The sequence below is a fragment of the Bos indicus genome, chromosome 3 (genome assembly GCF_029378745.1).
Source record: "Bos indicus isolate NIAB-ARS_2022 breed Sahiwal x Tharparkar chromosome 3, NIAB-ARS_B.indTharparkar_mat_pri_1.0, whole genome shotgun sequence".
In the NCBI taxonomy this organism is placed as follows: Eukaryota; Metazoa; Chordata; class Mammalia; order Artiodactyla; family Bovidae; genus Bos; species Bos indicus.
Genome location: NC_091762.1, coordinates 16192379 through 16205896, shown reverse-complemented (window position 1 = coordinate 16205896; position 13518 = coordinate 16192379). Strand labels below are relative to the sequence as shown.

At 51.1% G+C, this 13518-nt stretch overlaps 1 protein-coding gene and 1 long non-coding RNA gene across 2 annotated transcripts; one reads left to right on the top strand and one right to left on the bottom strand.

The window, feature by feature from the left end:
• Window positions 1-420: 420 nt before the first annotated feature.
• Window positions 421-8850, bottom strand: UBE2Q1 (ubiquitin conjugating enzyme E2 Q1). Its single transcript, XM_019958154.2, has 13 exons — window positions 8427-8850; window positions 6094-6198; window positions 5655-5759; window positions 5005-5055; window positions 3366-3506; window positions 3068-3152; window positions 2743-2803; window positions 2456-2546; window positions 2286-2344; window positions 2155-2203; window positions 1781-1876; window positions 1376-1442; window positions 421-922 (listed from the first exon to the last, which is right to left on the bottom strand). Exons 1-13 carry the CDS (start codon window positions 8751-8753, stop codon window positions 891-893), a joined length of 1269 nt encoding a protein of 422 aa, XP_019813713.2. The 5' UTR covers window positions 8754-8850; the 3' UTR covers window positions 421-890.
• Window positions 8851-9168: 318 nt separating this feature from the next.
• LOC139182115 (uncharacterized) lies at window positions 9169-12764 on the top strand. Its single transcript, XR_011565680.1, has 2 exons — window positions 9169-9328; window positions 12459-12764. It is a non-coding gene; the product is annotated as an uncharacterized lncRNA (long non-coding RNA).
• Window positions 12765-13518: the final 754 nt, after the last annotated feature.

Sequence of the window (13518 nt, the reverse complement as noted above, 5' to 3'; positions counted from 1 at the left end):
ACAGCCTGTTGCTGAGATCAGGACCACGTGCATGCTTGAGACGGTGGCCCCAGCCCTATTCAGTTCATTTAAAAGTAGTTCTGTGAAGCAGCCTCTTAGGCCTCCTCGTTATTTTTCTTAGAAATTTGAAAACATCTGTGACTAGAAGGCTTTAAAGAATAAGGGTCATCATTTCAGCCTGTGGTTTAGCAGGCCGAGCTCTGCCTTCCCAGGGGTGCAAGACTGGTCACTCCAGAGCCCTTCAAGCTGTGGCAGGCATGTGCTTCAGCTCCACCTTTCTCTGGCTTCAGCAGTGAAGTGCAGCCCCTCATGGCTCCCAAAGCCACAGTGAACCTGGTACCCCTCCCCCCACTGCTCAAGGAATTCAGGGGACGGGGGAAGGGTAAGCTAGGAAAATAAAGATGAGTCAAAACCAGCGTCTTCAAATTAACAAACTGTAATTGTTTTCCCAAAGATACATTTTTTTTTCATACACATCCATCATACACTGTAACCAAAAAAAGCAGTGTACATGAAATAAGAGAAAATAAATTAAAAATCCATAGCATAGGTAAGGAGGCTCTAGTCTGGAGCACAGCTGAGTTTCCAGCAATATAAGGAGGCTCGAAAGTTTCTTTTATAAGAATGCCTGCTAGCAAGGGTTCCAGCCAGGTGGTTGGTTGGTCTGTAAGTCAGTCTTGAGTACTTGAAACAGTTCTGTGTGTGTGTGTTTGTTTTTTTTTTTCCTTAGCGTTTAGAATAGCCATCATTGTCCTGCAATAGGCAGAGCTATCACGTCCAGGAAAAATGAGGGAGGGAACCACAGAGGCAGCGTGAGATCCAAATACAGCATTCAAAGGTAATTGGTCCAGTGGTGCCTGGGGAAGGAGGAAGGGGATGGCACTCCTGGGTTAGCCATCTTCCTTCGGGGGTGTGTACCAGCCTGCAAAGCAATGGAAGAAAACGGTCAGGTGGAGGCTGTTCTGCCCACCCTCCTAGCCCTAATCACTGAAGACGTCTCCAGGGTCAAAGGTGAAAAGATCCTGAAAAGGGCTTCCTGGTGCAGGGAGAGAAGCTATATGGGCAGGTGAGGAACTGCCTACTTGGAAATTGTAAGGAAAGGGAGAATGATGCACCGACCCTGAGATGACACCAGTGGGTAGTGGGCATTGGGGCGGTGCTCAGTCTACCTGTGCTCTGACCGCCACTGGCTTAACTGGAGGAGAGTGGCGCACGCTACCCTCCACACCTCACTGAATTCCCTGGGCAACAGGGACAGGTGCTGCGCTAACAGGTGGAAAAGGCTCAGAAACTGAAAGGGGTTCTTGCTGTTTAGCCGGATGGAAACCTTGGGCTTGGCAAAGGTCCGAATCTCAAGTCGTGGCTCCAGCCTCACCATTTTTTTCGTGGATCTGCACCAAGGACTTGTAGGACTGCTGTGCTCTTGTCAGGCTGTATTGAGACTGGGGAGAGGAAGCCACCACATCAGGCCACCAGACAAGGCCGGCTGTGGCCTCGCTGCCGCCCAGAGACCCAGCTCCCAGCGCTGCGCTCTACTCACAGACTGAGTACCCTCCACCTGGGAGGTCCCACAGGGTACAATCTCCCAGCTTTCCCTTTCCAGACCTGCACCCTCCCCAGAGTCTTAGGCTGCCCTGAGGCCAAGGCCCTGCTGTGCCCCCACCGTGGGACACTAGGCCCACTGGCTGATGCTGCAGCTCAGCCCCACTGTGGCCTCCTCGTGGCCTGAAGTGTACACAGCCCCCGCCAGCCCCACCAGGCCAGGGTCTGGGCTCCTTACTTTGTTGGCTCCAAACTGCACTCGTGCTTTCCCCTTCACCAGTGTGGCACTGATCTGCATGATCACTGACTCTATCGAGTAGGCACTGCTCCAGCCCTAAGTAACAATGTGGGCAGGGAAAACGAGTCAGCAGACTTTCCAGAGAAACCCGATGCTTGTTCTCCAGAGAGCAGCTGCAGCCATGGAAGGGCCCCTGCCCTGCACTCCCAGAACAGCCATCACCCATTTGCCCAGGTCAGTGGGTGCGGGCCCTGCCAGGCAGAATGAAAGGGCCATTTATGCCCATCACCCAACCCTTGGTGGAGGGGTGAGGGGTAAAGGTCAGCCTAGCCCTGCCCAGGCCAGCCAGGCAAAAAAATGAGAGACAGGCTCACCTGCTTGGTGAGAAGTTCCATGCAGATGGCACCTCCGCCCAGAACATACCTGCAGAAGAAAGGTTAGTTAGCTGTGCCTGGCAGAAGCTCCCCAGCCCTTCTTCACCCTCTACCCTTGCTGAGCCACTCACCCTCCAGAGAGGACTGGAGACACAACCCTGACAAACGGCGGGTCAAAGGGAAAGTTATCCTGAGGGAGAGACGGAGGCAGCCATCAGGGAGGGGAGGTCAGGGGCCTCTGCAGGACTGGAAGGTGGAAAGGATGCCTAGGCCCGGGAAGGACTGGAAAGGAAGGACTTACTTTAAAAGAAAAGTTAAGTAGGATGAAGTCGGCTCCTTCTTTCTCTTTGAGGATCTGGAGATCGTTGTGCAAAGCGCTGTCCTGGTCAACTCTAGGAAGCAACCAGTTTAGGCTCAGCTCTGGGTCTAAGTCAGGAGCCTTGAGGCTCCCACTGCCCTCTGGGGCAAGCAGCAGAGGGCCAAGCCACTGCCCACACCCGCCCCCAGGACGGCTGGCCCTGGAGACTCCCACCACGGTAACTGCACTCACTACTCAACTTCCTTTCCAGCCCCACACCCACCACTTACTTGAGGAGTTTGACATTCCAATCATACAGACTGTCATTCACGAGTTCGACTGCGTAGTTTCCTGAAAGAGGGAAGAAGAAGGATGTCATCAGATGATGGTCCCAGTGGTAAGCAGGACCTGATGCAGATCCCTCTCCCAGACTGAGAAGAAAAAAAGGTAAAAGGCTCCAGGTTCATCCCACATAGACATGCGTCCCATTTAAGCCACTATGAGGGGTGTTCCGTCCTTGGCCTAAAAACTTGGTCAGCATCCACGTATCTGCTGCCGCCACCGTGTCCTTTTCTGAAAAGCTTGTATTCAGACCCCACTATGAGGCAAACTTACCACCTTTGAAACTCTGTGATCGGTATATATCCCTGAGCTCCTTCATCAGCCGGTCAGTAGCCTGCACCGAGCCAGACACCGCACCCTACACAGGAAGCAGGGAGGACAGGGCGTCTCACGGTCACGTGCTGGACTAGAGGGGCAGGCCGGCAGTGTGCCCTGTGGCTAGGCGAGGACGAGGCGCACCAATAACCCACCCCGAAGAGGATGCTGTTCCCACCTGACACCCGACGGCCTACCACCTCCCAGCCAGCACCAGCCAACCCCTCCGCCCAGCTTCTCCCTAGAGGGCACGTACATTTAAGTAATCTTGCCTCTGGTTCTTTTTAATTTTCTCTAGTATGGCCAAGTTTTCTTTTCCGATGCCGTCATCTTCAGATTTCTTGCCCTCAGCTGGCTCTTCCTCTTTCATTTCATAGTGATCTAGATCTTCTGTGTCCTAGGGGCATGTGTGGGGTAGGAGTGGGGTAGAAGAAAGAAACCAACACGCACTGTGGAGAAGGGCTTTTCCCTTCCCCAGTCCCATATGACTTAGAGCTGCAGCTGGAGGAAGACAGACAGCTGCACTCTGTCTGGAGCCGAGTGAGTACACTACCCTTTCCACTGCTGGAAAGCTCCCAGCCCCACTCCCTTCACAATCTAAAAGACAAGGCAAATCTCTCCTATCCAGTTCTCAAGCTGCAGGGCTACGAAAAGGTCGAGGGAAAGCAAGCAGAGACTCGGCTTTCTTGTTCCCTAGATCTACCCTGCCCCAACTATCCCTACAGCTCTCCCTTGGCAGCACAAACTCTTCCTTAATTCCTAGAATGACTTTGGCCTGACACTGCGACTCAAAGCTCATGTTTCATCAGGTGACTTCTGTACCCAGGAGTTCCCAGGACTCCAGGTCTAAGGGAGAAACCTCCTGCCTTCCCAAGTGCAAGGACTGAGGAGACAGGCAGAGGCACCCACTGTGAAAATGGAAATAAGGAAGGAGGTCCAGAATGCAGAGGGCAGAGGTCAAGAACAGAACCAGCCCCTATTCACCCTGCTCCAAGTGAGGAACTAGTTCACTGTACATGGGGGAACAGCCCCTATCAGCCAGACTTTGGAGCGCTGTCTGCAATCTGACAGGAGATGTTTCATGTATCCTGGGCCCTTTGTGCAGCTTAAGACCCTAACAAAGTTACAGAAGTTGCAGATCGCAGGTGGTTAATTCAGTGCAGAATAACAAAGTAATCATGATCTCCTCTGGCAGAATGTGGTGATACTAATTTCCTAATTATTCTGCTAGTTGCTGAGATGGTAGACACACTACCTCATTTCGTTCTTATAACCACCATGCCATTATTTTATCATTACCCCCATACCACAAATGAGAACGCCGAGGTCCAGGTGAGGGTGTCATGCCCACAAAGTCATACAACTCTTAGCAGAACTAAGATGCACATCAAATTTGGTCTGGCTCTGAAGTTCAAGTTCTTAACCAAGTTGTTTTTAGAGAACATCACCAAGTATTTAGCACTTAGGTACGGAATGGAGCCTTTCACATGCAATGCCTTATTTAATCTTAAAGACAACCCTATGTAGTAAATATTAACATCCTATTTTATAAATAAGAAAACCGCAGAAGTAGTACCTTAGTGGAATAGGTAAAATCCCCCAATCAACAGAGCTGGGAGATAGAAGATGCAAGCTCAGGTCTGCCTACAAAGCCATCCACGATTAACATAGTGACTATTTAGCGTAAACAGATTTGCACTTGTCTGTCTTCGGTGGTTGGACACGGGTGCTCCGTCTCTTCTACCACACTGCTGTTCCCCCAGGTCAATACAGCTGTCTTTATTCTTTTGGTATTTCTCTCTCCCCAGTCTAGACTGGAGCTCTGTACATAGCAGGCTCTCAATGCTGCTGACCAAAAGAAAGTCCTACCAGTACCGTCTTGGGTAGAAGCCTACCTCAGGCATCTCTTCATCTTCATCTTCTGAAGACACGTCTTCCTGTGTACACTGCAGTGGGGAGGGAAAAGATGGAGGTCAGACCCTGGTGGCTTCCTAGAATGCAGCCTCTGACCTACCCCCCTGAGCCTCTGGGTCTGGAAGCTGTGCACCTGCCCATAAGGCTGCCAGCCTCTCCACCAGTCAGAACTGCGTGGAAGCAACAGTCCAGGGAACGACTTCACTGCCAGCCCACTACACGCCAAACAACGAGAGAAGCACAGTGGCTGTTCTCTGCCACCTAACTCACAAATCCCAGTTTAATCTCCCCAAGAACCCCTTTACTCAATCATCTCTACACTGAATTGCATTCTTGGATCTTAACAAGGGGCCTCAGTCCCCAATGGTTAACCTACTGCTAACGGTAAAAATCCCCCCTGAAGGATGACCTTGCCCAGGAGAGAGTTTGATCAGAGGGGTGAAGTTACTGGTGCCCCATTTAGCTGGATTCCGAACATCTGGAGGAGAGGCCGAGTCATGATGTGTGTACATGTCTGGAGTAGTGCTGGAGAGAAACTTCCGCAGGTTGATCTCAAGTAACATGTATTTCCTGAGTGCTGTTTGTGGACGTAACTCTACGTAACAGGGTTCAAAGCCCCTCAGGTGCTCACCTGCTCGGCTGGCAAGGGCTGATCCAGCATCTCCACATCTGGATGCTGAGGGAGGTTATAGAGTTTACACAGGTCGGAGATGATCCTCTTCAGATGCTGCAATAGCTGGGGTAGGGGATCACAGTGACATCAAACACTCCTTCCCCACCCCAATACCAACAGGTACACAGGTGAGCTCTGATCTCAGCCCCCGAATTGGTACCTAGTTCTCTGGAACTCACAGACCCCAGGGCTGTAGGGAAGAGCTTACGGGACGAATCCTGGGGCAGGTGCAGGGCTCTCCCTCTGGCTTCGGGAAGCAACTCCCCCAGGACGTCTGCCTCAAATGTTCAGGCTACTGCACCACCCACTTTCCAGACACACGTTTCACAGGATGTTTTCATGGCATGGGTCTCACAGGAGGAAATGTACTCCCTCCTCAACACCTTGGCCCCCTCACCAGAGTATTCCCTTTCTTTATGTCCACCAGCCTCTCCAAGACAGCAGCCAAGTTAGGGTCATCGGACTCCACTGACCAGATGGGGGGCACCGCAGGGTATGACTCCTAAGGGGGAAAGAGCAGGGAGGGCAGTCAAGACGGGAGACTCTGGGGGAAGCTAGATCTTGCCTGCCTTCCATGCCCCGAGACTTCCAGTCCCTTTGCTCTCCACCATCCGCCCCCTCCCCCCCACACACACACACAAGCCCAGCTCAGCAGGCAGGTTCCCAACAAATCCCAGACCAGGAGAAAAAAGTCCCTGGGATGACCCTTTCCAAGAAGCCTGGTCCTTTTCTTTCAAGAGTAAACATCAGAGAAGCAGCGCAGCCAAACTGCGCTGAGGATGAGTATGGTTTCCTACCTCCTGTGTTGCCTCAACAAGCTCCAGACCTTAAGTTCTCCCACACCCAACACCCAGGCCTCCGACCCTCCCTAATCAGTGGGGGAAAGGATCGCCTCATCACAATCACACTGGCAGAAAAAAAAACCAGAGACCACAGATTACTTTCATTTTAGCTAGGGACGGAGAAATTAAAAGCTAGATTATGTCTCTAAACCCTGAAAGTAGAAGGGTGGCAGGAAGAATCTTCCCACTCCACTCCTAACAGAACGCCTCAGAGGCCACTTCTCCCCACCTCTCCTTTGGGAACCTGCCACCCTCTCAGTCCAGGCGTAGGCTGTAGGGCTCCACATGGCAGGCTGGGAGAAAGAAGCCTACGCTGCTAACATTCCCAGCATTCTTGAGCTGTGGTGCCAAATGCAGCCTGACCAGACTCCCCCTCTGCCCAAATCAAGGGGGCCAGTTCAGGCCAAGTCTTCTTTATAGTGGTCACAGGAGTCTCAGAATCTTCTAAACTAACCTCTTTCCAGGGACAAAGACGGTAGATGGCCTCTGGCAACTGGGAAGTCAAGCAAAAGGGGGCAAACCTACCCTTAAGGAATTGAAAGCATAATTCAGGTAAGGAATCAATCCCAGAAGTTTCCACATAGGAGGCCAAGGGAACCTCCTAAAAAGGTCTTAAACTCTGCCACTGCTCTAATCCTCAATGCTGGAGGAAAACAAATTATCAAAGATGCTCAAGTTGTCGGCTCACAGAGCCACACCTAGTCCTTCAATCTTGACTTTTTAGTATGAAAAAAAGTGAGAGAGGAAAATGGAACACGTGAGTTTTGGTGGGGCACCATCCAACCCAAGCTGAGGCTTGCCTCACCAAACCTTGACCTGGTTTGATGCAAGAAAAGGATAGTAAACAAGAACCATGTGATTTGAATTCAGGCCCCCAAGTGCCACACAATTCACAAGTCTGTCTTTCTCCAGACTACTCCCACTTGCAGTGTGCCTGCCTGGATAAAGTACTGTCCCCTGGCTCGCGACCTGGTACTCCCAGCAGGGTCAACACTACCACATCAGGTGGGATCAATCCTTTTAAGTGCTATACCATGCAGTATCAGGTATTCCCAAATTCCCAGATGCCAACGCTATTCACAGAATGTTTGAAGATAGCCTAGGTAGAAGATGTGTAAGGTGTTTCCCAGCCCCGCACACCTAGGATGGAATGATGCTCACTGGGAGAAAAGGAACTGTTAGCACTCAGAACAAATGAGAGTGCCCTTGCACATCCCCATCACCACCAGGAAAGGTAACAACTCAGGGCAACTGGAGATATCCACAGGGAACAGGATGGGAGTGGCAGCTACCAGCTGGGGCAAAAGGAGGAGAGTTAGAGGTTACACCAGAATAAAAGGCGATCCAAAGGAGAAGAAGCAAAGGGGTCAGTGAATTGCAAACTACCACTGGTAAAATTCAGAGGAAGAGGGACTGCATGACAGACACCTGGGCAGGGATCTCACAGGTGGCAACGTCCTAAATGAAAGGTACTGCTGAGAAGGGGGAAATCACTGAAATCTACACAATTCCAAGCCAGGTCCTACCAGCTGAAGTCAATGAAGAGGCCTGGAACCTTGAGATGGGAGGCGGGGAAGAGGGGCATTCCCAGGTGTCAAGAAAAGTCGTGAAGTAACCAAAATGAGCCAAAATTATGAACCTTGCGATGTGGGTGGGTAATGGAAAGGGGTATTCGAGGCGCCATATGTCAGGGTGTCCCTGACTAGGAAGGGTAGAGATTCTGGGTCCATGGCAGAATCTCAAGAGTCAGAAACAAGTGCAACCTGAAGAAAAAGAGCCGAACCCCGACAGGGGATTCGGCCTCCCAGGTCTTTCGAGAGCAAAAAGCTGTGCGGGGTGAGTCCCAGACAAGAGGACCCCGGAGACGCGCACGCGAGGGGGTCCTCACCGTGATGTTGCAGTGGATGCGGACGGGATCCCCAGGCACCGACCCCCGTGGGGGGAGATGCGGTCCGGGCGCGGCCCCCGCCCCGGCCCCTCCGGCCCCAGCCAGCAGGAACTCGCAGCTCAGCTCGTCCAGGCAGGCGCTGGCAATGCGGAAGCGCTCGTGGCCGCGGTGGAAGATGGACTCGAGCAGCTTCAGCTCCCGCCTCAGGCAGGGCCCCGGCCCCGGGCCCCCCCCCGGGCCGCCCCCGGCCCCCGGCGCCGCCCCCTGGCCCCCCAGCTGCTGCCCCGGCCCCGGCTGCTGCTGCCCCTGCGGCTGCGGCTGCTGCATCCTCCGCTCCGCTCCGCTCCGGGGCCGGCGGGCCGGGAGCCTCCGGCCTCCGCTCCGGGCTCCGCCGCCGCCACCGCCGCCGCCGCCGCGGTCCGCACTTCCTGATCCCCCCTTCGCCAAGATGGCGCCGCCGCCACCTCCGGGACAGGGCCCCCCCCTCCGCTCGCCGGCCCCCCCCACCGCCGGAAGCCGCGTGCCCCTCCTCCTCCTCCTCGGCGGCCCCGCCTCCGTCCCCCGTCACGTGACCTCACTGCTCCGACCTCCTTCACGTGACGCCTCTCTCCTTCCCGCCCCCTTGTTCTGTACAACCACCCTCCACATGTGACCCGGGGCTTACGGGCTCGCCGCTTTCAGCTCCTCAGTGCGTGTTTACGTACGGCGTGCGTGCGTGCTAGAGCCCTAGCCGCCAGCCCCCCTCACGTGACCCGGCGCCGCGTGCTCCCAGGGGCTACCTGCGCGGGACCGTGTTTCCTGCTCTGGGCCCTTCTTCCCCCGTCCGGAGCCGTGGTGAACATGCAGGGCTTTCTGTGAGCAGAGAAGAAAGAGGGAGAGCTGCGGTCGCCGCTGTGTCATCTGTATCCTGCACCCACCCGCCTGTCCTCGGCGCGCGGTCCCCGAGGCTCTGTTCCCTTGGGGCCACGCTGAAATGAGGAGGGGCGTGTGATTGGGGAAGGAGCCAGGGACCCGACCCCGGTTACAGGAGTCTTGGGTTGTCATCCCGGATGTTTTGTGACCTTGGGTTAACCACCTGCCCTGAATTTTCTCATCTGTGCAATGATTTTTGATGAGGATGCTAATGCTTGCTTTGCCTGCTCCCGAGGATTGGATGCGAGGAGATCGCAGAGTGATCGATCACTAGTCAGTTCTGTACGACGGGTAGTCGATAGCTGACTCTTCGCGCTTATCAGTCCCTTTGGGTTTTGAACGTGAGTCAGGGAGGGACAACACAAGCTTCCTCTGCAGGGTCATGGAAGGAGGACGTCACTAGTCTAAACCTTTAACCCGGCAATAAAATGAAAGGAGACCACAGTCCCAGTCCAAAGTCTATCGGGCTTGTCGCAGTGGTCCTGGCATAGCCGGTGTAGGCGGCAGTGCTTCCAGGGCCTCGCTAGGTGGCACTATCACAGAGGACAAAGCTGGCTGAGGTTCCAGAGACCGATAGTTGGCGTTCCTCTTCCAAGGGCAAGTGTTAGCCCAGGTAGGGCCTGATGGGTTCTACCGAGCCCACTCGGCGCTTGAGCAGCTGGCCAGATTGCTACCTTCTCCTTTCTCTCGGACTAAAATGAGTTAGCCTTTGTGGGAACTTGGCTGTGCACCTCGGTGATTTATTCTGGGCTACTCATTTACGTTGTCAGTGGAGGTTGAAAAGGCCTTCATTGGCTAAATTGGGTTCCGGGTATTCAAAGATGATTTATCTCCTTTGGGGAGACGGACAGTTAGCTACATGTCACTTTTATGAATGTGCAAATTGGGAGCATAAAAGGCTGTGCTAAGAATTCCTGTTAATTGAAGTAGATTCAGTATCTCGTGATAACCTGTAATAGAAAATGATGGGGGAAAAAAAATTGAGTTGGCCAAAATGTTTGCTTGGGTTTTTCTGTAACATTGTATGGAAAAACCTGAACGAACTTTTTGGCCAGCCCAATATATACATGTTCAGTCGCCCAGTTGTGTCCGACTGGTAGTGACCCATGGACTGCAGCGAGCCAGGCCGCCCTGTCCCTCACCATCTCCTGGAGTTTGCCCAAGTTCATGTCTGTTGCATGGGTTATGCCATCCAGCCATCTTATTCTCTGACACCCTCTCTTATGCCCTCAAACCAGTTCCTCAGGGAATGGCAAACCACCCGAGTATACTTGCCATGAGCACCTCATCAACTGTATAAAAGGTCAGAAAGATACAACACCAGAAGATGAGGATAACTGAGCCACTTTGCTGTACATCTGAAACAGTATTGTAAGTCAACTAAAAGCAGTTTTTTAAAAAGTCCTGTTTATTGAACACTTCCTAAGTCAGGGTATTCTGCAAATCTTTCTAAACACTACTCCTCCCTTCCCAACAACATTATAAGGGAAGCATTTTTATCCCTGTTTTACAATTGGGAAAAGGAGGGATTACCCATGGATTTACAGGTAGGAAGCAGAGTTCCTGAGCATGTCTCTGAAGTCCATGCCTTACCCCTCTCTGCCTTCCTCTGATGCTTTCTCAAGAAGTTTTCACATGTAGCTGACACCAACCCTTACCCAAGAAAACCACAAATGCAGCTATTTGGAAGATCCTGACTTCCATATTTTATGAAAAGTTTTTTTGTTTTTTTTTTTACTTTAATTGAAGGATAATGGCTTTATAATACTGGTTTTATTTCTGCCATACTGAGTGAAGTAAGTCAGAGAAAAACAAATATGGTATATCAATGCATATATAATACATATATATGGAACCTAGAAAGATGGTACTGAGGAACCATATTTTGTGAAGAGTTTTAATTAGAGGAAAACAATATGATGAGAGAGTCTCATGGTTTTGCAGACTTCCAGTCCCCACAGAGGAAACTCAAGTCATAGTCACTGGGATGAGATCTGTCATTTCCTCTGCTGGTGTCTTCAGCATTTCAGCTCTCTGGCCAGCAGAGTGCTCTGGCATCTAAAAGCCTAGTGGGGCGTGATGTCTGGTATTCCGCTGAGATGTGTAGGGCAAGGGCATTAGAAGTGGAAAGGAAGTTATGGAGATGCTCATTTAATGAACACTTGGGTGCTAGGGAAACAGGAGTGAATAAAACAACAACAAAAACCCCTGCCCTTGGAAATTACATTCTGTTGTTGGACACAGACATGACAATGGAAAGGTTGATAAAGCAAACTCACATAGAGAAGAACAAATGTGTCCTAATCACCTATGACATGGGAGGCACTAAGGATGCAGCACTGAGTGAGAGACCCAGTCTTCACCTTTCCCGGGCAGTCAGCCTGGGAGAAAGTCAGATAAATTCGTAAATTGTTCGTTACACATTCAACCACTTAATTGCAATTGTGATAAGTGCCTCAAAGAGTAAGACTAGAGATCTGGGAAGGCTTTCCTGAACAAGTGATATGTTAAATTCTGAAGGATGGTAGAGTTATCTAAAGGAGGAGGAAGGACTGGACACTGTCTGAGCAGAAGAGACAGCATGTGCTGAGATACTGAGGGCAAGTTGGAGGAACAGAAAGAAGGCTTGTGATTAGGGTGAGGAAGAGACAGTGGTGCGGGTGAGCTACACAGCTGTTAAATCTTGGGCTTTAAGATGGAGGAAGATAAAAATGTCACTAGAATTTTGAGAAACTAGATACCTGGGTAACTAATAGTAGTAGCACTAACAGTAAGGCTTCTCAAAGGACAGCTAAGTTTTGTGGGAGAGGTGGAGAGTTGGGTTACAAACACATCGAGTGTGTACAGGGAGGGGGATGTGGACAATCTTCTGGACATCCAGTGGGTGTGGGTTCTGAGTGTGGGAAAGAGGCAGAGCCATAGGTGTTAATTGGAGAATCAGCTACAGCTGTCCTTTGAATTAGGCCATAAAGTGGGGAAGCACAGCTGAGTGGGAAGAGCACAGACTGGGGAGTCAGAAAGAACTGGGTTTAGATTTGAACTTCTCTGCTTTGGTACCTATGGGACCCTGGGAAAGTCATTTAATTTCTGTGAAATGCAGTTTCCTTATCTGTAAAACAGTATGACACTCTGTCTTGCAGTGTAGATCACTGTGTCAATGTAGATGAAATGGGCTATGGAAGATGATGAACACATCTTACAGTGCTGGGCACAGAGTACATTTCTCCCTCGCTCATTTCAGTCATGTCTGACTCTGTGCAACCCTATGGGCTGTATCCTGCCAGGCTCCTCTGTCCATGGGGATTCTCCAGGCAAGAATACTGGAGTGGGTTGCCATGCCCTTCTCCAGGGGATCTTCCTGACCAGGGATCGGGGATCACACCCTTGTTCGATTTATTTCTGGCATAATAAATCTCTCTTTATTTATTTCTCTTGCATTGGCAGGTGGATTCTTTACTACTAGTGCCACCTGGGAAGACCATAAATATATAGCAGTAGACAAACAGTACTCCAGTTCTCATGGTACTAACATTCTAAGTGCAAGGAGTTATACAATAAACAAGTGAATAAAATAACCAGAGGACTGTCAGACTGGTAGGGTCATGTGGGAGCGAATGACTGGGGATTATTTTAAGTCCAGTAGTCAGCGAAGGTCTCCCTAGGGAGGTGGGGTTTGAGCTGATCTCTGATGAAGAGAAGGATGGCCTGGGAAGACCTGATAAAGAGCATTCCAGGAGAGAGAGCCAACCTCCAAGACCCTGAGAACCAAGGTGGTGTGATCTGGAAGCAGGAAGCTCGTTATATACTGGCTGAGATCATGGGCTTCAAACCCCAGCTGTCAGTTGCTAAAGGTGTGACCTTCAGCAAGTTACTTAGCCTGTCATGCTTCTCTTTCAGCATCTGTAACATGGAAACCATAATAGTACTTACCTTATAAGATTGTTTGGAGGATTAAGTGAGAAAACATGAAAAATGCTCAGTCCAGCGCACACAGTAAGAGCTCAATTTTTTTAAAAAATAGAGGATCAGCATACCTTGAGTCTCGTGAAAGACGAGAAGGAGGGAGCAGGAGATGAGGCCAATGAAGAATAGAGACCACAGTAATTTGCTGGGTTTTATTCAAAGTGCAGTGGGAAACAGTTGAAAGATTTTAAGCAGGGAGTAAGTATCATGGTCTGAT

What these genes read in the sequence shown, in the direction of transcription:
- UBE2Q1 (XM_019958154.2), bottom strand. Translation starts at nt 8,753, where the DNA reads ATGCAGCAGCCGCAGCCGCAGGGGCAGCAGCAGCCGGGGCCGGGGCAG. An exon ending in TAAAGAAAGGGAATACTCTG is followed by an intron (nt 5,760 to 6,093) that starts GTGAGGGGGCCA and finishes CCCCTACCCCAG; the next exon opens with CTATTGCAGCATCTGAAGAG. An exon ending in AAGATGAAGAGATGCCTGAG is followed by an intron (nt 3,507 to 5,004) that starts GTAGGCTTCTAC and finishes ACATGCCCCTAG; the next exon opens with GACACAGAAGATCTAGATCA.